This window comes from Phoenix dactylifera, unplaced genomic scaffold (assembly GCF_009389715.1).
Source record: "Phoenix dactylifera cultivar Barhee BC4 unplaced genomic scaffold, palm_55x_up_171113_PBpolish2nd_filt_p 000077F, whole genome shotgun sequence".
NCBI classification, from domain to species: domain Eukaryota; kingdom Viridiplantae; phylum Streptophyta; class Magnoliopsida; order Arecales; family Arecaceae; genus Phoenix; species Phoenix dactylifera.
In genome coordinates, this window is record NW_024067676.1 from 513,389 (window position 1) to 537,325 (window position 23,937).

The 23,937-nt window shown below is 36.8% G+C and overlaps 1 protein-coding gene across 3 annotated transcripts in view; it reads left to right on the top strand.

Annotated features, from left to right (window-relative positions):
• Positions 1-23,937, top strand: part of LOC103697651 (peptide chain release factor APG3, chloroplastic) — a 34,361-nt gene that overhangs the window by 601 nt on the left and 9,823 nt on the right. For 2 of the 3 annotated variants that reach the window (XM_039116279.1, XM_039116278.1), the window contains exons 2-12: positions 2,268-2,324; positions 2,664-2,744; positions 2,868-2,925; positions 3,051-3,154; positions 11,946-11,997; positions 14,245-14,294; positions 15,134-15,199; positions 15,270-15,434; positions 22,508-22,580; positions 22,801-22,933; positions 23,486-23,543. In XM_039116279.1, the coding sequence (XP_038972207.1) occupies positions 2,268-2,324; positions 2,664-2,744; positions 2,868-2,925; positions 3,051-3,154; positions 11,946-11,997; positions 14,245-14,294; positions 15,134-15,199; positions 15,270-15,434; positions 22,508-22,580; positions 22,801-22,933; positions 23,486-23,543 (897 nt within the window). The remainder of the gene's footprint in view (positions 1-2,267; positions 2,325-2,663; positions 2,745-2,867; positions 2,926-3,050; positions 3,155-11,945; positions 11,998-14,244; positions 14,295-15,133; positions 15,200-15,269; positions 15,435-22,507; positions 22,581-22,800; positions 22,934-23,485; positions 23,544-23,937) is intronic. The other variant, XM_039116280.1, reaches the window with a different exon arrangement.

Genomic DNA, 23,937 nt, shown 5'->3' on the forward strand with positions numbered 1-23,937 from the left:
CTTTATTATCTTAGGTTATGTTTGGTTGCAAGGAAATCTGTCGGAAAAGGAAAAGCAAAAAAAGTATTTTTTCTATAAAGAGGTTTTTTTCTCAAATAAAGTTTCTAAATTTGTTACTTTTCCCAGGAGAATAAGTTTTCCACACAATTTCCCTTGCAACCATAGTAATAACTTTTTCTCATGTAATTCTCTCATTAATTGATGTACTTGTTACTGGAAAACATTTTACATTTGTATGCAGCTCGTGCTAAATTTGTTAAAACCTGAATGGTTGTGACAATTGACCTAGATTCTACAGAGGTGTAGAAAGCTTGAGTCTTCCCTAGGTTCGTAAGGTGCCATTTACTCTGTGATGGTAGTAATGGTCGTGGTGCCAAACAAGGATTGGAATCAAAGAAATTTCTGTCTGTCTTCCCTATTTAATCAGATCAAATAGGGAAAGGGATGATATATTATTAACCAATTTTCCTATTATGGCTCTGGTTTTAGGAATCCACTTTATCAAGCAATCCGAACATTGGGGCGTCTAGCAGTTAATGAAATACATTTATAAATGAGGAAAGGATGAATCCTGACTGCAATCAATCACATACAACATTTGTTACCTAGCAAACCCTCATCTTGGGAGGAAGCTCAGGAGCCACCAATCTTGCAACATCATCCTTGATCTGCGGTCACTGATCCTATTTTCTACACTATGAAATTCAATGGCCCTAGAACATACTTTGATATGGCTCTGGCTTTGTTCTAGTTAGCAATTTCCATGCACAATTGTTATTGTAGGTCCATGAGGTAGCTTTGCTTTGGTGGCTTTCACATTGGTCCAATTGATAGGACTATTTCACATGGCATCTCGCACTATTTGATTCTATTTATTTTTTAGTAACCCTTTCTACAAGTTTTCTCTTTCATGTGTTGTATCTCATTATTTTTATAGTTTGGATTCCAAATACGAAGAACCAAACACTATACAAGTCTTTTATCCCTCTTGAGAAGTTTCCAACTTGTCATCAACTAATTAAAGGTAACAACACAAACACAAGCATTCACCTCCTTAACAAGGTAATGAGTATGGGTAGGAATCAGCAGCAGAAAAAAGAAGTGAGAGTGAGTCAGAGAGAGAGAGTGTGTGTGTGAAGCAAACAACTCCTATCGCAAGGCATCAACAGGGAAGTATACTTTACAAAACAGTTAAGACCATAAAAGATTAAATCAAGTAAAAGAAAGCTTCTAGGTTACTCTATCCTAAAAAAAGTGATAAATTCTACCTCTTTCTTTGGGAGTTGTCACAATATTGGCTGCAACATGATCTTCCAAACTTTCGAAGGTTTAGGAGTGCAAGAGGGTGCCTTGCAAACAGTTGACTAAGGTGCAAAAGAGATAGCCAATTTTCTGTTAGTGCTGCTACGGATTAAGCATAGACTCTTTGCAGAAGTGGATTGCCAATCTTATAATTTTCCTTGAAACAAATGGTGAAAATTTTTCATGTCAGTATGTTACTTTGCAAGATTGCCAGTGGTGACGAGTGAGAATTTCTTAGTAGAACTATAGAATTAAAGGTTTGGATCTTGTGGTGGAACTTTAGGGTCCAGACCTCCTTTATGCACTGCACAATGTTCCCCTACAGGTGAGAAAGCCATGCCATGGTCTACTAGGAAAATTTTTATTTGGTGTGCTATATTTAATGTTGAAAATCCTTGTGATTATATCAATCATAAAACCACACTCAAGAACTTTTCCCTCCATATAATTTCTCACAAGAAATGCAGTAAAAATGGAAATGAATAGTTGACAATCTTCAAACCAATAATCCCTAACTCTTTTCCTGCGATTAAACATAATAGGGAAGTGCATGAGGAATGATGGCACGAACAACCCATGATAACTATGAGACTTATTGCTATCGACTATCCTTTTGTGTTATGTTATTCATTTTCCTGTCTCCATGTTTATTTGCTTGATAATCTTGGTGTTCACATTTGATACTATTTCAGAAAATAAGAATGATATTTCATGCTTTAACTTCAATGAGAATGAGTGTTTCTTTAGCTATGACTTTTGAATATCTGTGCACACTATTTTTCATTGCTTTCTCTTCAATTCATCTCTATTTCTTTTATATTATGATAATTTTACTCAGAAAAAAACTTATTGAACATTCCTATTCACCCGGATTACTGATTTAGGATTGGCTGCTCATATATTTTTAATGCTTTATTGTCTATTTGAAGCTATTTTTTTTGAGGTTGAACAAATTGTTACTGTAGGAACCATATCTGCTTGCAAGGTTGGATTCTGCTGAGAGAACATGGAAAGAATTATCGGTATGTTATGATCATCATATGTCTAGATAGTTGGCTAATTAATTCAAAATTTCTTTTTTCTAGAACTTCATTCTTCCTTTTTTCCCCAAGAAATGGAACATGGACCTGACCACACTCCTCCCCCTTGACATGCAAATTCAACATTCTGCAACACTTCTTATTGTAATGTTCTTGGTCAATAATGTCTGAAAAGACATTGTTGACATTTGGTTCCTTGCTAGAAAAATCGAGTCTCTTTGGACACTATATACTGTTTACTGCAGGTCAAGCTATGATTTTCATGAATTTTTTAGTATTTTTCATGAGTGATCAAGCAACACTATATACTGTTTACTGCAGGTCAAGCTGGCAGATCCTGATATTATCTCAAATCCTAACGAGTACCAAAAGCTTGCACAATCCATGGCAGGACTTGATGAGGTAATGGAGATGCTAAACAATACCCTTTTTGATTTATCTGCAAAGTATTTGTTGGCCTACTACAACATGGACAATTTATCATTGCCAATCTTTTGCCTCTGGTATATCATGCTCCTAAATCAGGTTGTAGCTAACTACAAGAAATTCAAGGAATGTGAGAGACAAATAGAAGAAACAAAAGGTTCATACTACTGCATTGTGTTTGTGATTGTATCATAAAATATGAAAGGGAATGAATTCATCGTGTTTCATGATTATCTCACAAAGAATGAGGTTGGATTATCACCTGCATTTTTTGTATGATAGCTTTAGCAAAAGAGGATGGAAGTGATCCGGACATGGCGGAGATGATATCTTATGAAATTGAGACTTTATCTAACCAGCTTAAAGAGCTCGAGGACAAGCTAAAGGTCTGGATTTAACCTTTATGTTTTAAAATAATCTGTTATGGCTCGAATATAACAGCTTACATTGTGTTGCCCTATTATATTAGCTTTTATAAAGCAACTATCTTGAGATAAAATAATCCTCTGCTCTCTATAAACTATATTTGGTTTTACATTATCTCATTTTGTGATCTAATAGAATGCAAGATAGTTCAATTAAATCAGTCGTCTACCTTTAATTATAATCCACATTAACCCTTTGACTAGAGCAATTTTTAATGGTCACAATTTTGATGAAAAGCTAAGTTATGATGAAGCACCGAGTTTGTCTTTCTTATTTTGTATCTTAGTAGATTGTGCATATTGGGCGTGTTGATGTGTTGGGTTTGAACAAGATTGTGATTGATCTAAACCTAATTTGAGAGTCTCTAAGTGTGACCTGATTCGATTTGATAACTTGATGGATCGGGAAAAATTCTATTTGAACCCAACTTTTGCACGTAGCTTGCACAAGGATCAAATATCTACCAAAAAATTAACTTTATCCGACTCTTTGCTAGGGCAAAAGTTGCCTTGGATTATGGATAAGGGAAAAGAGGTGGTGGCTTGCAGGGAAGGGGGGTAATGGTAGAGTTAGTGGGGTTGTGGGTATTGTTGTCAAACAAATAAGTTGTTCCTGAATAACTTGTATGTGGCTTGAAATCCAGCTCAAAATGAGCTAGCTCGATTAGTAAACAAGCCAGAGATGAACTAGGCCTGGCTTGCTCATGTTCAGCTTGATATAATTGAAGAATGTGTGTATTATCGATTATTGTTATGAGTATATGTTTTTCTTTAAGCCTATATAGAAGTTGTATTTCAATTTAATGTCTGAAGTAAATACTTAAACGAGATGTGAGGGAGAAAAACAAATTGCCACCTCGAGTTCCTGGAAACATCTTATCCAATCTCTACCTCTTGGAAGTCTTATATCTTTATCCTTTCCCTTCTCTTTTCTCTTCTATCCCTCCACTCAATCTCTCTAGTGTTGAGGCTAGCTGGCAGCTAGAGGTGACTTGTCCAAATTAGAGTGCCACAACTGCCCATAATATCTCTCAAATCTCTACTCCGCCATCTCAACTCTTCCTTTAGGAACCTACTTCTCTTTGTTCTTCCATTCTCTTTTGTGCCCCCACCCGGTGGGGTTGCAGCTCGACCACGAAAGAGGGTTGTCCATATTGGATAAATAATTGTTACATTGCGATCCTGTTTCACCTCCCCAACATGCTATTTGTTGTTGTCTATTCTTGAATCCGAGGAGCTAATTGAGTTGGTTTAGAGTTGGCTTGAGTCCTACCAAGTCGAGCTGGAGCTAGGTTAGATTAGTTCGGGTCGAGCTTGAGCCAGCCTAGTTAGGTATTGAGCTAAGCTTGAGCTAGGACTGGCTCAGTCAATTTTGGCTTGTTTACACCCTTTGTCATGGATAAGAGCAGTGAAAGGGTTTTTTTTCCTTTTTGGAGGGGAGGGGGTTGGTAGCAAGAGTGGGATGGAGGTAATGACAAAGGTTAAAGAGCAGTGAGTAAGGGCTGAGAGGAACTAGCAAGGGAGGAGGTAAGGGGGAAGGCAAGTAGAAAGAGAGGTGGGAGGGACCTATGTTATTTGACGTTTTCAACGGGATGGAGGTTGACAACGAGTAAGGGCAAAGAAGGTCCAGTAAGGGAGGAGGTAAGGGAGAAGGAAAGTAGAAAGAGAGAAGTAGGAGGAACCTATGCTATTTAAGGTTCTTAGCAGTGGCCTATGTTGGTTGGAAGCAGATAGGAATGACCAAATTGGAAGTGGAAGCAGAGGTGAGGGAGGATGAAGAAGATTATGGCATAGACAAGGACTTGGAGTCTTCTCTCTTCTCTTTTAAGTTTTAAACTTTATATGGTTCCATAGTTAAACCAACATTAATTTTTTAACCTAATGCAAAACTTTAAAATTTATATAATATATATTTTTATTTCAACACATAATATTTAGGGAAAATTCCATATAAATTCAATGAAGATGCTGTTTTTATGGGCATGGGCATCTTATGGTGTATTTTCACATGCATCCTTTGTACCATTGGGCAAACAATTTTACCCCTCCATGAGGCGGTGGAAATATTTATGCTTCGTGGGTGGACTCATGGCAAAGAAACAAGTATTGGCGTTGTTGATGATGAAAAAATGGGTATCGTAACTTTCTGGGATGTTGTTCTCGTGGATATTGCTGGCTTTTGTTACACGTGTTGAGAAAAATGAAAACTCCTTCGTACCCCTTCCTCTTCTTTTCACCATCCTTTTCCTCATTCCATAACTATTGACCATAGTTTCCTCTCTACGTCCTTATCCTCTCGGCTTCCTTGTTTGTGCTATTGCCCATGATGTCGTTCTCTGCCATCTTCACCCCACTTCCTCCCTTCCTTTCTCCCATTGCTCCTCCCTCCTCGACCTTTACGACCTCTTGGGCTTCCACCCTAGTCTCCTCTTTCGTCCTTCACACACCCATGTCGTCGCCCATTCTCCATCCCTCGCGTGCCACCATCATCCCTAATGATATGTGCTTAGAAGGACATGTGGGGGTCGAAGAAAAGGCGACGATAGGGGTATGTGGGGGATGAATCCAAGGTCTGGGCGGCCACAAGGTGAAGGAGGGAGGAGCGGTAGGAGCGGGGAAGGGAGGAGTTGGCACATACATGGGGCGTTGTAGGCAGAGAATACCTTGAAGGTCTAGCTAACAAGAATGATGTGCAGAGAAGGGAGAGAAAGTGGATGGGGGATGGGATGCCCATAAACGTTGAGGAAGGAGGACTGGTGGGAGCGTAAAAAGGGAGTGGGGGTGATGGGGCGAGCAACAATGGTGGAGGTGGAGAATGCCATTATGAACGGTGGAGCTGGTGAGGAAGTCGAGATGATGAGGATGCTGAGAGGAAGTTAGTGTTTGGCGGTGTGGGGAGGACGGTGGAAGGAGGGAGGGGTTGCGAGTTTTTTTTAATTTTCTTGAGATGTGTCACAAGATTGATGTAGTGGGAAAGGGATTTGATCGTCAGGATTACACTTCGAAGATTAACACACAAATAGAAGCAAATTGAATTGAAGATTGGGTGAAGAAAATTCTCTCGAAGGGATTTTATTAATATATCAAAAAGCCCCCATACAATGTATTAGACATGTCTATATAGCACATGATCCCTAATCCTCATTCGGGCATTAAACCCAATATAGAAATATTGTCATGCCTCCGACCCGAGATCGCGAGCCAGGGATCGCAATAACTGCCGCATACTTATAGAAAAGTCTCCCCACAAGCATGCAAGGCATCTCACCACGATATCATAAAGCAATACTGGAATAAATTTAAAAAACCAATATTCAAATAACTAGAATCAAATTTTAAAGTCTCACACAACCAATCAATATTTAAAAGATCTTACATCGAACTCGAGTCAAATCCTGATCTAAATTAAAATGTCAAATTCATCCGCTAGTTACTCTTTTGATCATAACTCCGTGCCATCTTAGTTCTCAGAATATGTAAAAATAGTAAGATATGGAATAGTGAGCTAGATAGCCTAGTAAGCAATGAACACTTTAACTATATTAATTTGGCAATAATTTAAATACTTATTTATAGAAAATAAGTATTTGGTATCTATCAATTCAAAACCAAATCTCAATATGCAGCATTATCAAAATATTACGCATGCTAAATTCAATCTTTCTCAAAATCAAATTTTTGTTCATAAATCCAAATTCTTTCAAATCTTTCAGGATTGCGTATCTGCTTGTGATTTTTTGCAGCATAAATCTTTTAGGATAAATAAGTGCCAACGTATTAGCCCCCATTGGCGAGGTCCTTAACATAGTTAGGCTGAGAGTTCAAAACAATCATGCAATTCATATCTCAGTTCAACAAAAATACAAGAAATCATGCGATATCAAAATTAATCGAACGGGTTCAATATTTCTGATCATGCATCATCATCATATTCCGAAATAAAGTACATTCAATAATAAAATACCGTTCATTAAATTCATGCATCATGAATAGTATATTTCAAATTTCTTAATATAATAATCTTATAATTTGCCGATAAATCTAGATAAAAGGTCACATTACTTTGCGAGTGAAACCAAACTATAGGTCCAAATAATTTCAAAAATCTCTTTCAAAACCTAAGATTTTGACGAGTGTTCCACTCAAATCTCCGATCACTGTGAGCTAAGGCTGTTGGATGCCAAGAGGAGAAGGAGAAAGGAATCGACGGTGGTTTACCGGTGGCGATTGGCAAAACCTGTTGGTGGTGAGGCGAAAGAGGGTGTGAGAGTCTTTAAATGGCTGTTGGAGGCTAGGTTTCCTAGCTTTCGTAGAAAATCGAAATGGAGAAGTCTGTCTCCTACTCAAAGTCGAACAAGGCTTGATCCTTTTTTTATCTATCCCCTACTCAAAATCGAACAAGGCTTTATTCTTTTTTTTCATCTCCTATTCCAGCTCTTACATATTGACCGGTTGAGTGGAGTAGGTCCACAACCTTATTAGGTGGCTTGGGTGTTACATTCTCTCTCCCTTAAAAATTTCTTACCATAGTCTTCAAAGAGTTGATGGATGCTTTTTCTAAATCAAGTCATAATACTTCTCAAATCGAAGTTATCGTATATGACCAGTTTCAAAATAATTCAATTCACCACGCTTTCGTTGCATAACTCTAATTAAAACTACCAAAATCTTTTGGATTCATTTATAATTTTCGTTCAAAATACTACTTTGTATTATAAACTAAAAAGATCTAAAAATTAAATTCAAAGTCAAAGAGGAATTTTTAAATCTCGTCCCCAATACGGATCGAGCACATCCATCTAGATAACCCTTGGGTCAATTAGCACATTCAAAACCATCATATTGGCCAGTTACTACAATTCAAACATGAATTAAATCTTAAGTCTCTTGTCAATTTAACTAGACGATTCCAAGTTAAACTCTTACAAGTAAAAACAACTCGAAGAATTTTCTCAATGCTCTGCTAAATGAGAAGGCTTTAAATCAACAGACATGAGTAAAACTGACTCAACCATCTCTTCTAGAGTATTCTTCATCGAGATCTTTAGCATCTATCAAAAATCTTCCATAATAATCAATCAAACCTCTAAAATTCAAATTCTTCATGCAAAACTAGATTTCACCAACAACCTCAACAACAATAGCAAAAGATCCGTAGATTAACTTATAAACTCAAACTTTGAATTGAAGTTTTATACACACCACATAGTCTCCGATGGATATAAATAAGATCTATTTGCAACATCCCCAAGCATACTTTCCTTTGACAAGTTAGTTTCATACATGATCTACATACAAGTTCAAACATCAAAGATTATTCCAATTAGATATCATAAAAATTTTTTATAGTCCAAATTTAAATAACTTTTTATGATTGAATCATAACTTGCCATTACATAATAAATTTTAAAGCTAAGCAATATCATAGTATATCCTCATATCAAATTGAGGCTTTCAAGTCTATCTAAATCACATTGCACGATAGTGTTCTATGGCCAATCTTCTTGTACTTAATCTAGATCCAAATCCAACTAATCATAATAGGATCTACAGATTGCTATACCTTCCATTATGTATCAAACCTTATAGATAAATTTTTTATCATCATTCCCCGGGGACCTTTTCATACATAAATACAAAGGCTTAATAGAAAAATCTTTAAAGTAGCTTATAGAGAACTCTCTTCACAAGCATGCAAGGCATTTCATCACAATATCATAAAACAACAATAGAATAAATTTAAATAACTAATGCTCAAACTTTAATTTAAGTAACTAGAATCAAATTTTAAAGTCTCACACAACCGATCAATATTTAAAAGCTCTTACATCGAACTCTAGACAAATCCTGATCTAAATTAAATGTCAAATTCGTCCTCTAGTCACTCTTTCGATCATAACCTCATGCCATCTTATTTCTTAGAATCTATTAAAACAGTAAGATATAGAATAACAAGCTAAGCAGCCCAATAAACAATGAACACTCTAACTAGATTAATCAGACAATAATTTAAATAATTATTTAAGAAAAATAAGTATTTGGAATCCATCAATTCAAAACTAAATCCTAATATGCAGCATTATCAAAACATTACGCATGCTAAATTCAATCTTTCTCAAAATCAAATTTTCGTTCATAAATCTAAATTCTTTCAAATCATCAAGTTTATCTCATCAATCATGAGCTATGACCATATTGTTCTCGTGGTAGGGTCAAAGTATTGCGTATAATCTTGCGGTGTGCCGCGCATCATCTTGCAGCAAAATCTTTCAAGACTGTATATCTGCTTGCGGTATGTCGTGCATCTTCTTGCCACATAAACCTTTCAGGACAAATAAGTGCCAATGTATTAGCCCCCATTGGCGGGTTCTTAACATAGCTAGGCTGAGAATTCAAACATCATGTAGTTCATATCTCAGTTCAACAAAAATACAAGAAATCATGCAATATCGAAATCAATCAAACGAGTTCAATATTTTCGATCATGCATCATCATAATATTCTAAAATAAAGCATATTCAGTAATAAAATACCGTTCATTAAATTCATGCATCATGACTAGTATGATTCAAATTTATTAATATTATAATCTTATAATTTGTCAATAAATCTAAAAAAGGGTCATATTACTTATCTTGCGAGCAAAACCAAACTATAGGTTCAAGTAATTTCAAAAATCTCTTTCAGAACCTAAGACTTCGGCGAGTGCTCAATTGAAATCTCCGATCACTGTGAGCTAAGGCCGTTGGATGCCAAGAGAAGGAGAAAGGAATCAGCGGTGGTTTAGTGGTGGCGATCGGCAAAATCTGTCAGTGGTGAGGCGAAAGAGGGTGTGAGGGTCTTTAAATAACCGTTGGTTTCGTAGAAGATCGAGATGGAGGTCCGTCTCCTACTCCAAGTTGAATAGAGCTCTATCCTTTTTTTTTCATCTCCTATTCCAACTCGTTATATCTGGAACGGTTAAGTGGATTGGCCCAGATCTTTATTAGCTGGCCTAGGTGTTACAATTATACTCGAAATATGACTCGATAATAATGAAACATGCTAGAATCATTCTACCACAGGTAATAAATTTGGCTAAAATTCGATATTGTCCCTAATGAAAAATTTATAGGAAAATCAGGTGAAAACATTTGAATCCTATGAGCAAGTGTACGAGTGAATCCGCTGGCTTCTGCAAATCTTGGCATGGTCCTATTGGTCATAGCACATGCTGGTTGCACCCTGTGCTGCATGCGAGAGTGAGCAACATCTGTGAGAACGACATTCCAAAAAGTTATGATATTCACCTCTTTGCCATTGGGACCACTATTTGTTTCTTCACCATAAGCCCACCCCATAAAGCATAAATATTTACATTGCTCCATCGGATTGGGTGGAGGAATAAAACCGTCTGCCTGACGGTAAGGAGGATGTGAGTGAAAATGCACTGTGAAAGATGCCACTTCCCTAAAAGTGCACTTCAATGATTTTTTTTAATTATTTTCTGTAATATTTATTTATTGCTTAACAGCAATAAAAAATATTAGTTTGGGCCATTACTGGGTTTGACCGAAACCTGAGTCCAATCCAAACATTGAATTAGTTAAATCAAGTCGGGTCACAATCAAGTAATTAGGTTGAAACATCTTATCGAACCCAAACTGATTGGGTTGAGTTGGAGTAAGAACCTGAACCATCAGGCCTAATGCATACCATTGTCTTCATGACCATTTCTTTGCGTTGCCGGTTCTTTTATCAATAAAATTAGAGGTAATATGTGCCCATCTTTTCTTCATATCCATAGCCTAAAATCTTTGTGGAATTTATAATCTTATGACTTATGAATGACTATTATTTAGCTCAAAAAGTTTCCAAAAACTTATTTTTTCAATTATTATTTTATTCTAATGGTCATAGTAGCTTTTCTAATGGAATGCTTTGCTTATAACCATGAATTGACTGCAGCATATCTTTATTTAAATAACAATATTGCTTCTTTGTATAAATATTATTGTAGTTGCATTTTAATATTACGTATAAATTCTTGACGTAATGGTGTCAAATAATGATTGTTTTCACTGTCATATAATGCTGCTGTCGTGATCATAATGTATACACTCACTATATATGTTTATCACCCTATAGAGGTGTCCCAGGACTTTCATTAATGGCTATTATAATTTGTAGCCACTGTAATTTAGACCATTCTGTCGACCATGGTAAACCGAGAACCTGTTTACGCTGGTGTACGTCAAAACTGTGCTGGTTAGGGTTGGCATAGTTATGAAAAGTTGCACTCATTTGGTACAGGCTAGTTTTTGATGACATTTCCAAGATAAAATCTTAGTAAAGGCTTATTCCCTTTAAGATTTTGGTTCTGATGTCAACCATTTAGGGACATATGCCTGATTCATGTTTGCGGATTGATGTTCCTTTTCTTGATTGATATTTACTATTTATTTGCAATATTTGATTATGTTCTCAAGATAAAATCTTACCAAGTTTATACTTTGAAATTTTGGTTCCATTTTCAATCATATAAATTTTAACTGACTCGTGTATATGTGGAATGTTCCTTCTCGCTGTTGATATTTCCTATTTACTTGCAATCTTAACTGATTCATGTAAGCTTGCTAAAAATGAGGTCTTACATAGAATGCGTTCCCAGTTGTGGTTTTTTTACTGCATTCGAAATTAACCTGAAATAGAAAAACCATTAGTTTTACTGTTTTAGTTGGTCTACTTACAATCTTTTATGTTTTATTGATAGGTATTATTGCTTCCTACTGATCCACTGGATTCACGCAATATCTTACTTGAAGGTATCTTACATTTGCTATCACTCTGCTTCTAAATATCGACTTTTTAAGATATAGATCCTTGTCATCTACATGATACAAATGTACATTTTTTAAATTACATTATTAGAAGAAATATTGAACACGAACATGATGGAGAACCTATGAAAAACCAAATTGGTAATTTCTTTTAATGGTGATAGCAAATGAACTGACTAGCAATAAACATAATTTTCTTAATAGACGGGCATAGGTTCAAACTGGTGTTACCTAGACTCTCGGTATTGGTGCAGGGTGCCAAGTGACTAGGTGTCCCAAATGCTCGACACTTTGACCTCCAAAAATTCTGAGTTCAACACTGGGACACTTCCACACAGTACAACTTATAAAAATAAAAAACATGTATTTTTAAACATCAACTAGACAGAGCTTTTAATTAAAAAAAAACTTACATTTATCCAAGATAACGTTAGAATAAGAGAAAAAAAGGTGCGACAATGACTAGGAGAGTATAGACATTTTAAATTCATAATTGTTTAGTGATAATGTAGTTGAAAATCCAAGTGGCATTGATGTTTTTTTTTGACAACTCTCCACAAAAAGTGCCTAATGCCAATGTTGATGACACCCATTGAGGAAACCTGTTTGGGGACATGCATGGTTGGAAAAGCGCAAAACAACACCTGAGAACATTGTTGTTTTATTTCTACTTTGGACATTGGACCCGTTAAAAGGGGAAATTACGAGTGAAAATTTCTTCAAATTTTTTATTGTAAAAGTCAGGATTTTTTCTGTAATGATGGGGTGATGCAACCAAATTTCTAAAGTTTCTAGTTGCTGGAATTTTATTTTTAGTCGCCACTTTCTGTTCATGTGGGTCGATGAATCATAAGGTACTGTTCTTGATTACTATTCATGGTACAGTACTCTGAACAGTTACCAGGGGCTGCTTTGAGGTATTTTAGTTATAGTTTCAATTCTTTTTACTTGGTTAGGATTCCTAACGGGAGTCAAGTTTGTCCTTATTTAAAAGGTTGTTTAGGATTAGTTATTTCCTTTTAAAAGAGTTCTAGCAGGGTCAGGAAAGGGGCCGACTGAGGTTGAAGGGCTTTCCATGCTTCTGGGAAAAACAGAGACTGAGGTTGAGTTTGTGATTAAAAGTGGCTGCAGGCCTTCTTCCTTCCATCCTATCTTCTTCTTCTAATCTTCTAATCTCTCCTATAATATATTCCTTTTTCTACACCCTTTGTTTATTAAAACCAGCAGGTCTCTTCTTCTTTTTCAGATCTTAACTGAGATCTGAAACTATTTAGTTTGTTAGTTTTGTTATCCCTAATTCCAATTTGGGGTTACATCATGAGGACTGGAAGAACAAACTTCCGAAGCTGGTAATCTGCTGGTGTTGGATGTAATCTGTGGAGAATCATGTCTGTGCCAGTTTACCTGACCCCATCTAGCTGTTAATGGTAGTACCCGTTGGCAGAAATTGCAACTGTAAATATGCTTGCAATAAAAGATAAAGGATATGTATAAATACCTTATTTATGATTTCAATTTTCTTTCTTTAAGCAAGTTAAGGATGGTTATATAAGTTTGTATCTTCTATTAAAATTTTTTACATTATCAACATACTGGTTTGGTTAAACTCACAACACTAATGCTATGTGATGAATTTGGAAAAGTTTAGTGCAGTTGAGATAATGCAGATGAAAATTATATCTTTATGTTAAACTGCAACACTGTCTGTTTCAGTTGAATTGATGATAATTCTTGTCTTCTTTGCTTCATGTTGGGTTGCTGAAATTTCATACTACCACCGAGCACATTTAAAACTTGTTATGCTTCAATTTAATGAATGGATATTTAAGCTTATATACATTAATATCAGTGGAAAGCTCCTTTGATAGCAACACAATTAGTAGGTTTATAGCTAGACTCACCTTTTTATTAGATATGCATCCTTTTATGACTCTCGGAACAGTTTAAAAGAGACAAAAACAAAGGGAGAGCATCTTTTGGAGTGGGAGTGCATTTATCAATTATTGCTACGATTTTCTAGCACGATTGAATTAGAAAAGTCCCTTAAATGATGATATAGACTGTGGCAGCTTCATGGTTGCTATGATACCTCACTTCATAATCTTGTTTATGCATACCTCGTGTTCTTGTCTCTGTCCTGCAATATTCCTCATGTTACAAAGAGATTTTATATGAAAGGCTGTGCCTGTAGAAGAAACATGCTATTAAATTTTCTTCACTGTTTTTCTGCAGTAAGGGCTGGTACCGGCGGTGATGAAGCTGGAATATGGGCAGGTGACCTTGTAGGTAGATGATAACTTCTGCTTTTTAAACATGATCTCAAGATAGTTTTTTGGTATAACTTTCTTTAAAAAGTTTATCTGGGCCACTATTTACATGGCCGAACTACTTTCCATGTGCAAAATATGTATAATAATAGTGCTCCCAACTGTACCCTTGCATGGCAATGCTACACTTCTTAAGCCTTTTTTTTATTGAATTTTGATTTTCATGCTTTCATATCCTACCAAAACCATCAGCTAGTTAACAAATGCGAGTTTGATTACTTTCTGATTATGTTAGTTTAAACTGTGAATCAGTGAGGTAGATTTCTCTACCCAAACTTGTATACTGGACTTTTAAAGGATCTATGGCAAGCCTCTCTTTTGCACAGAGTTAAAGTTTACTAAGAATTCAGAGTTCCGGACCCAATTATACCATACAGGGTTGATGTCATGTGAACAAGTAGTTATAGAAAACTGCTCATCCCTTCTTTGGAGCATTTTGATTTTGAGTAGCAACCATGTCCATCCTATCTTGATGCAAAATGTCTTGACTAGTTAATATATTGCTGTTCTTCGTTCATCAGAATTTGCAGGAGTAGAAAATTGTGATTCCCTTTGGTCAAATAGGGCCAGATATTCATATGAAAAAATGTCTATAACAAGATTTTCATTGTTGGTAAACCTACTGTTTAATGTTTGCATGGGAAGAATCTGGCAGTTAGGAGCATCCTCGAGATAACTAATAACCAGATAGATGGTTAGAACTTCTTCTGCTGTTTAGTTAAACTTCTTACTCTATTTTTCTTCCAGTACACTATTATAATCTGACTTCCAATATATGTTTGATTGTTCCTCAGGTGCGTATGTATCAGAAATATAGTGAGGGCAATTCCTGGAAGTACTCGGCAATTTCTAGTTCAGAGGTATGATATTGACTTACTATCATCCCACGATGTTGAGACAGATTTAAGACTTGTAGAAGGTAAATTTCAGGCTGAGAAAGGTGGATACAAAACATATGTGATGGAAGTCAAGGGAATTCGAGTCTATAGCAAACTAAAGTATGAATCTGGTGTTCACCGTGTTCAACGTGTGCCCCAGACAGAAGCTCAGGGCCGTGTGCATACATCAACTGCTACTGTAGCAATTATGCCAGAGGTAAAATCTGATCACGAAACAAATGTAACCTCTTTTTAGATGGTATCTAGATATTGTACAAAATGTTATCGCATTGCAATATTTTTCCTGGGCACTACTTAGCTCCAAAAACAAGTCCCCAACTAGCAAATACCAGTATAGACATATGCAACCTAGCTAAAAGGGATGACTCTAAATATAAGCAAGATGTACATTAGTGAATTCTATTTGATTCTAGTTTGGACTTTTATTGGCATTATAATAGAGATTAGAGAGTGGGCATCTTTTCCACAATTAAATCACACCTTAAGTTCTTATAAACACAATTATATTTTCCCTAGCAATTATGCACTATTTTTTTTCCTCCAATAAGCCTCAGTAGGAAGACACTATGTCAGAAATTAAGTTAAGGTCGACCTAATTGCGTAAAGCAAATTGCTTCTCAAAAAAGATTTGGTCTAACTGATATGGTCTACATCATGCCAGAAAAAGTTAGCAGCAGGAACCATATATGGCACTACAATTTAACTATTTAAGCTGTGACTATCAAGATTTATTTTGTGCTTTTTCTGCAAAAACATAGAATCTCAATTATCCTTTTGTTAATGAAACTTGAGCATGAGATTTGCAGATGTCATTTACAACAGTCTAGGTCAGGCCACATCCAATATATATTGCCAAGCCATCTTACAGATATTCTTTTAATAGCAAGTAGCTCTTAAGATGTAAAATTCTATTGTATCACAATAGTGGTACACTAACCTGAGAATTTCAATCTTATATTTGGAGCAAGGAATCCTGAATCGGCCTGTACCAAACCGGTCAGGTCTTTGACTGGTCCGGTTTGGTGTTAAAAAATGGTACCGGCCCATACCGGCCCGTACTGGCTAGGCCAAATTTTTTTGGGCTTTTAGAGGTTGAACCAGTGGTACCGGTTCGAACCAGTACCGAACCAGTCCGGTGGCTGATTGGTATGCCTACCGGTACCGGTTCAGCGATCCTTGATTTGGAGTAAGTGTTGTTGGGTGTATTTAATCTGTCTAGAATTAACATCGGGAACACTGACATAAAAACACCAAAATAGTTGCTAGATCTGATTTGATCTGATTATTTACTCTCCGGAACAGCAAGATGATCCCATTTTTTACTCTTCATAACAGCAGTATCAGCAAATGAGAGCAATTGGAGGGTGAAAAGGAGAGAAAAGAGAAGGGAGAGAAAAAATGGTTACAAATGTAGAGAAGATAAAAGAGCTACAATGCTTAATAGGGAAAAAGAATTTTAATCTATTTAATACCCATCTCACTAGAACTTATTTTTCTACACCATCTCATTAGGACATTTATAGTGCCTGTCCCAAGGATTGAGGTACTTGTCCAGACTTCTATCTTGATCGTTCCCTTTGCCCCTCATTTTTTGAGAATCAGAAAGATCGCTTTCAAGTTTGATTTTGTTCATTTGAAATCTGGGTACTTCTATCTTCTACTTATTTTTTTTTCTATTTACTCATTTCTTCTTTATTATTTATTTCATTTCGATTATCTTCTTTTTATTCCTTTCCATTTTCCTTAAGTCCCATACATTTGTTGATCCTTTAGAATTTGACCCATTTTCTCATCAAGCGAAGATGGAATAAATCATATCGATTTTTTTGTTCAAGAAAAGTACAATATGAGGTCTTTTTGTCCCCCCCCTTTTCTATCCCCATCCCATAGGTACAACGTCTGAATCAATAGAGAACCTTTTCTGTATGAATCGATATTATTACATTCCCATTTCTTCCTGTATAAAAGTAACTTAGTCTCGAGCACCTACCATTATAGCCATAATGATTGGCTATACAATCGCTATTCATAATGGAATGAACATTTACCTATTTATATAAGAGATTTTATGGTAGGTTTAAATTTGGACCCTAGAAAGAAAATCCTAACCTTATGTCAAATGGCTTAAGTGTTAGTTCGTAAGACTCAATAAAACAGAAAATTAACTGAAAATAAAATCCAAAAAATATAAGATAGCTAAATCTAAACTTGACTTAAACCTATATGCATCAGTTTACTTGAGCACTTAGGTGACCGCTAGGGGTGCAAATGGGTATGGTCGGGTCGGGTCCTGAGTGATCCCGACCCGATCTGGTTTCTTGTTCGGGTCCTAATTTTGGACCCAGACCCGACCCAGTTGAAAATCGGGTCGGATCAGGTTGGGTCCATGTATAACCCAGACCTGACCCAAAAAATTTGGATCTGGTCGGGTCTAGTCCGAGTCGGGTCTGGGTTCGGTCCCTAAATACCCTGACAAGAAGCTAAATCAACATGTAAAGATCACATTTTTCACAACCTTTCTTGAATTTAAGAAATTAATCTGGTGAAAGTTCATTTCACAGAAGAGGCAAAAAGGAACAATGACTTCTGTTTAACTAGCAAATTCCAGTTGCAAGGATTAATTCCAAAAGAAATATGCAGTAACCAGAGAGCTTGGGATAAATTTTGAAAGGCATAAAAAAAACTTCTAAATCAGAGACCTAGAACAAAAGAAAAGAGACTTATAGTCATAAGAAAATAAATAGATGGCTGCAATTCAAGTATGAAAACAAGATTAATAATGTAAACTACCAGCCAGAAATTATACAAATAAAACAAAAGCATTGTCCTTGCTATTCATAAAGAATCAAACCTGAGATTCATCACCTTTGCTAACACTCTCTAACTTTCGAGGCCAACCAAGGTTCCCCTCCATTCCACCCTCTCTATTTCTTGTATCCACCCTCCGGCTCAAACCTCACCTCCTCGTCCTCTCCTCCGCCACAACCGCCTCTTAATCCCACCAAAACCCTCCCCTCCTCTCCTCTCTCTTGCTCGCCTCTTCTCCTCCTCCTACAGCCTCCAACCCCATCGTCGTCGTCTTCCTCCCGTCCCTTCCCCCCCCTCTCTGCCCTCCGCAGTGGCTGCGGCATCTACATGCAAGACTCCAACAATCGCTCTTGGGTTTCTTCTTTTCCGCCCCTCCTCCAAATCTTCCGACTACCCCCGACTACCCCCGACGACCCCTACCTCTCCCTCTCCCTCAAGTCCGGCCTCGTTGCCCTCTTACAAGACAAGCCCCCCTCGCTGGAACCTCCTCCCGGCCTATGCTAAAAATATTTCTGGAGGAGGGACATACCTTAGGAGAAGGGACAAACCATGTCGAAGTCGTGGTTTAAATTTGGAACCCTAGAAAGAAAATCCTAACCTTATGTCAAACGGCTTAAGTGTCAGTTTGTAAGACTCAATAAAATAGAAAATTAACTGAAAATAAAATCCAAAAAATATAAGATAGCTAAATCTAAACTTGACTTAAACCTATATGAATCAGGTTACTTGAGAACTTAGGTGACCGCTAGGGGTGCAAATGGGTAGGATCGGGTCGGGTCTCCAGACCCGACCCAGTTGAAAATCGGGTCAGGTCGGGTTGGGTCGATGTATAACCCAGACCTGACCCAAAAAATTTGGATCTGGTCGGGTCTAGTCCGGGTCGGGTCCAGGTTCGGTCCCTAAATACCCTGACAAGAAACTAAATTAACCTGTAAAGTTCACATTTTTCACAACCTTTCTTGAATTTAAGAAATTAATCTGGTGAAAGTTCATCTCACAGAAGAGGCAAAACGGAACAGTTTCTTCTATTTAACTAGCAAATTCCAGTTGCAAGGATTAATTCCAAAAGAAATATGCAGTAACCAGAAAGCTTGGGATAAATTTTGAAAGGCATAAAAAAAAACTTCTAAATCAAAGACCTAGAACATAAAAAAAGACTTATAGTCATAAGAAAATAAATAGATGGCTGCAATCCAAGTATGAAAACAAGATCAATAATGTAAACTACCAACCAGAAATTATACAAATAAAACAAAAGCATTGTCCTTGCTATTCATAAAGAATCAAACCTAAGATTCATCACCTTTGCTGTCACTCTCTAACTTCCGAGGCCAACCAAGGTTCCCCTCCATTCCACCCTCTCTATTTCTTGTATCCACCTTCCGGCTCAAACCTCACCTCCTCGTCCTCTCCTCCGCCACAACCGCCTCTTAATCCCCACCAAAACCCTCCCCTCCTCTCCTCTCTCTCGCTCGCCCCTTTTCCTCCTCCTACAGCCTCCAACCCCATCGCCGTCGTCTTCCTCCCGTCCCTTCCCCCCCTCTTTGCCCTCCGCGGTGGCTGCGGCATCTACATGCAGGACTCCGATCGCTCTTGGGTTTCTTCTTTCCCGCCCCTCCTCCAAATCTTTCGACTACCCCCGACGACCCCTACCTCTCCCTCTCCCTCAAGTCTGGCCTCGTTGCCCTCTTACAAGACAAGCCCCCCTCGCTGGAACCTCCTCCCGGCCTATGCTAAAAATATTTCTGGAGGAGGGACGTACCTTAGGAGAAGGGACAAACCACGCCGAAGTTGCCGGACCCCGAAGAGACTCGCAGGCGCACAGAAAGGGGAGATCGATTCGGGAAGAAGGGAAAGCCAGATAGGGTCTTCTCCAGATCTAGGGTTCCTCCGCCGCAGCCAGATAGGGTCTTCCTCTTTTCTAGATCTAGGGGACTCGGAAGCGAAGAAGGGACTTATATCTTATGGGCTATGACTAGCGGGCTGCGAGCCTGTGGGCTTGAGGAGTCACAGACTTACGGGACTTGGAGCGCTTTTCCCTTGCGGGCTGCGGGCCTGCGGCTGCGGCTTGTAGGCCTGCAGGTCTAAAGGGGTAATCCGGCTTCGGGTCGAGTCGGATAAGGTCTTTTGGTAAACGATCCAAAATTGACCCAAAAAAAAAGGGTTGGGTCGGGTCGGGTTGGGTTTACGCGGGTTGGGCCGGGTCACGGGTCAACCTGACCCATTTGCAGCCTTAGTGACCGCCTAAGGCAATAAGAAGGTTCTAACACTCAGACGACCTTGACTTGGACCATCATAAATAATGTCGATGCATTCTATACTACCTATATACTTTTGTAAGTATGCACATATAGCATATATATACATATAAATATATGTTTTTTTGCATGTATATGTATGTATGTATACATGCATACATACGTACATGCATACACATATACACACAAACAAATTCATAACGATATATACATGCATATGAGATATATCGTATGTATATATACACACATATAATTACACACATATATCATATGTATATCATATGCATATGACATATAATTACGCATGTGTTTATATATATGTATATACAACTACATAAACATATAGGTATGTCCATCCATGCATCCATGCATGCATGTGTGCATACATATATATAAACACATATATATATATATATATCCATGTATATATATTATATATTATATATATGTATATACATATATAAATATTATATATTATATATATGTATATACATATATAAATATTTATGCATATACATCTATACATATATAGTTATACATATATATGTATATATATAATATACACATATAGGTATATGTATATATCTATACACACACACATATACATGTGTGTGTGTGTATGTATATATGTGTGTGGGTGTGTGTATATATGTATAGATATGTATGTATGTATGTATGCACACCATTTATAATAATATATACATTCATGTAACTTTGTGTTCACATATATCATATGTATATATGTATATGTGTGTTTTTGTATACAATTGTCTATGAAAAAATATTTATACATACGATTGTGTACATATACAGGAATCTAAGTACACATGCACACATATATTTTCACATACAATACATACATACATACATTGTAATTCTCCTTTTATAAATGGCATATTAATGCTTTTAAGGGAGTAAGGTAAATCAGATTGGTTGTATTAGAAAAGTAAAAAATAATTTGAATGTAATTATTAAAAAGTGTTGCTAAAAGGCGTGCTCAAGTTTGCACTTTGGCTTTCTCTTCCTAACCCTATTCTGTTGGAGCTGTTTGCACCACGTTAGAACAGCCCCCTTAAGCTTCATGTGACAAAATCTACTTATCATCTGGTTGGCACACTCATGAGTTTTACATTAGGGTTTGACTAAGGCAGAGATCTGAGACTTGGGAAAAAAACACAACAAATTCACCAAAAGTTTGGGAAGAGGTCTAATAACTAATAACTACGAAACAACTAAAAATAAAAAGCAACGACTCGATCTAGGCATAATGACAAAGATGAGAATACAGAAAGTATGGTGATGCAAGTTGCAGCTGTTCGGTCATGGTTTTTTCATTATGTCAATCACCATCAGGTTTTACAATGATGCTGCCAAGCAAATTTGTTGTAGGTGATGAAGCAGCAGAAAAGTAAATGATGCCAGCTGATTACACAAGATGGACTAAAATTCTAAATAAAGATTAAATTAAGAAAAATTTCAATCAAAACAACGTGAAAACAAGCATGCAAAGGGAAATGAATGAAGAAGGGAAACATAATGTTCCAGTGTGGAATGTAGAGGGATCACAAGAGAAAACAAAAGGGAGCTTGGGGGAGGGGGCGGTGGATGTGTATGGTAGGAAGAAACTAGTGGATGTGTATGGTAGGAAGAAACTATGTGAAGGTTAGAGGGATAAGAAACCTACCAATCTGATGTGGAGTTGGTTTGATCACAGCCAAACCCCATTTAGGTTGGTTAGCGTGCACTAACCATAGTCTCACATTAACAAATGATTGGATGGTGGATGACAAACTGTATGGGGTAAAAAGTTTGAGAAATGTAGGAGAAACCATGTACTTTTAATATATGTACTTTTGTTCCTGAATTACTGTCCAGTTCCTCTAGACATTTTTTTATTGATATTGTTTACCAAATAAACTGATAATATCAATGAACACGTTCTGTTTGATTCTGGAGGTTTATGTCTTCAATGATTTTAATATATGCTAATCATATTTGGAGATTACTATCTTGAATAATTTTACATGGTAGTCTCATTCAATTTTTAAGCTTTATGCTAAAAATAATAGCCAGTCAGAGAAAATGTAATTAATGATGATATGCACTGATAAAACCCTTCTCAGGATGTCTTCTATTTTAAATGGATTGCGTGTCAATTTTTATATTTTATATATGTCTGACGAAAAGTAATACCTCTTATTAGGCTGATGAAGTTGAAGTGGTAATTGATCCAAAAGACATCGAACTTACAACGGCAAGATCTGGGGGAGCTGGAGGTATAAATCATTATATTATATTGTTTAGCATTTTCATCAAAAAAATGATATTGTTTAGCACTCTCTTATACAAGGAAGGGACTTGTCTTAGTGTTTTTTCCCCCAAGCAAAAAACACTTCCCCACTGTTATACTCTGCCACTGCAGCAGGCTATATTAATATCATCTTCATGATTCTTTGTTTTTTCAAGTTCTTCTAGTCATGTACTAAATGGATGCAGGGCAGAATGTCAATAAGGTGGAAACAGCTATCGATCTTTTCCATAAGCCAACAGGAATACGGATCTTCTGTACTGAAGAAAGAACTCAACTTCAAAACAAAAATCGTGCACTTCAGTTACTGAGAGCAAAGCTGTGAGTATGCTAGGAAGCTAATTAGGATTTAAACTAAATTAGTATTTCATGCATGATTTCATTATTCCATCCCTATTTCTTCCTTTTAGCACCAGCTCTATCTGATGAAATTTTCATATCCTTATGCACTTTTTGTTTTTACTTATACTTTTTCCTCATGTTGTCCATAGTAATACCATACTTTGATGAAATCATCGCCTCATCATACCTAGTTATCTGCAGAATTGAAACAAGAATTCTAGAGCACATGGTTGCTGCTGCCTCTTGTACTAAAGTTGCAGTGCGCTGATTTTATTGTGCACATCTAATAGATTTGCATAGGCTGCAAACAGTGGCCCTGGCTTCAAACTTTGCCAACATTATTTGGAAATTTAATATTATCTAGCACATTTCATTTGCTCTCTTGTATAGCATTTGAAGTTGTTTTTTTGCTTGTTTTGCTTGTTCATTGTGGCCAAGAATCGTGAACAAAACTGACAAGCCTCATACCTTTTATGCATGCTTTACATTAGAATCATGTTAATGATATATCCTTCACAATGAATAATGCAGCTATGGGATTAAAGTACGGGAACAGCAAGAAGCAATAAGAAACCAGAGAAAATTGCAGGTTTGCAATCTGAATATCAAAGAGATGTAATTGTCATTTTGAATGTTGTGTGCTTTCTCATTGAATGGACAGTTCTTTTGAATTGTCTATGCTTGTAAATCCATATACGGGTTCAATTTCTTCGGCTTTTCAAATAATGAAATCATATCATGGTTTCTCAGTACCTTAAATGCTGCAACAAGATATGCTCTTACCTGAAAAAGTAACCTGATAAGACTAGCATTAATGCTTGAAAATTGAAATACAATAGTAACTAGTGTTGAGATTAGCATTCACAACTACAATGTGTATCCATTTGCTAAAACTACTTATACAAATCATTCTAGAGGATGCTGATCAATGTTTTAAGTCTTGGTATGAGCCCTATACATATAAGTTCTTGTTTTGACACATG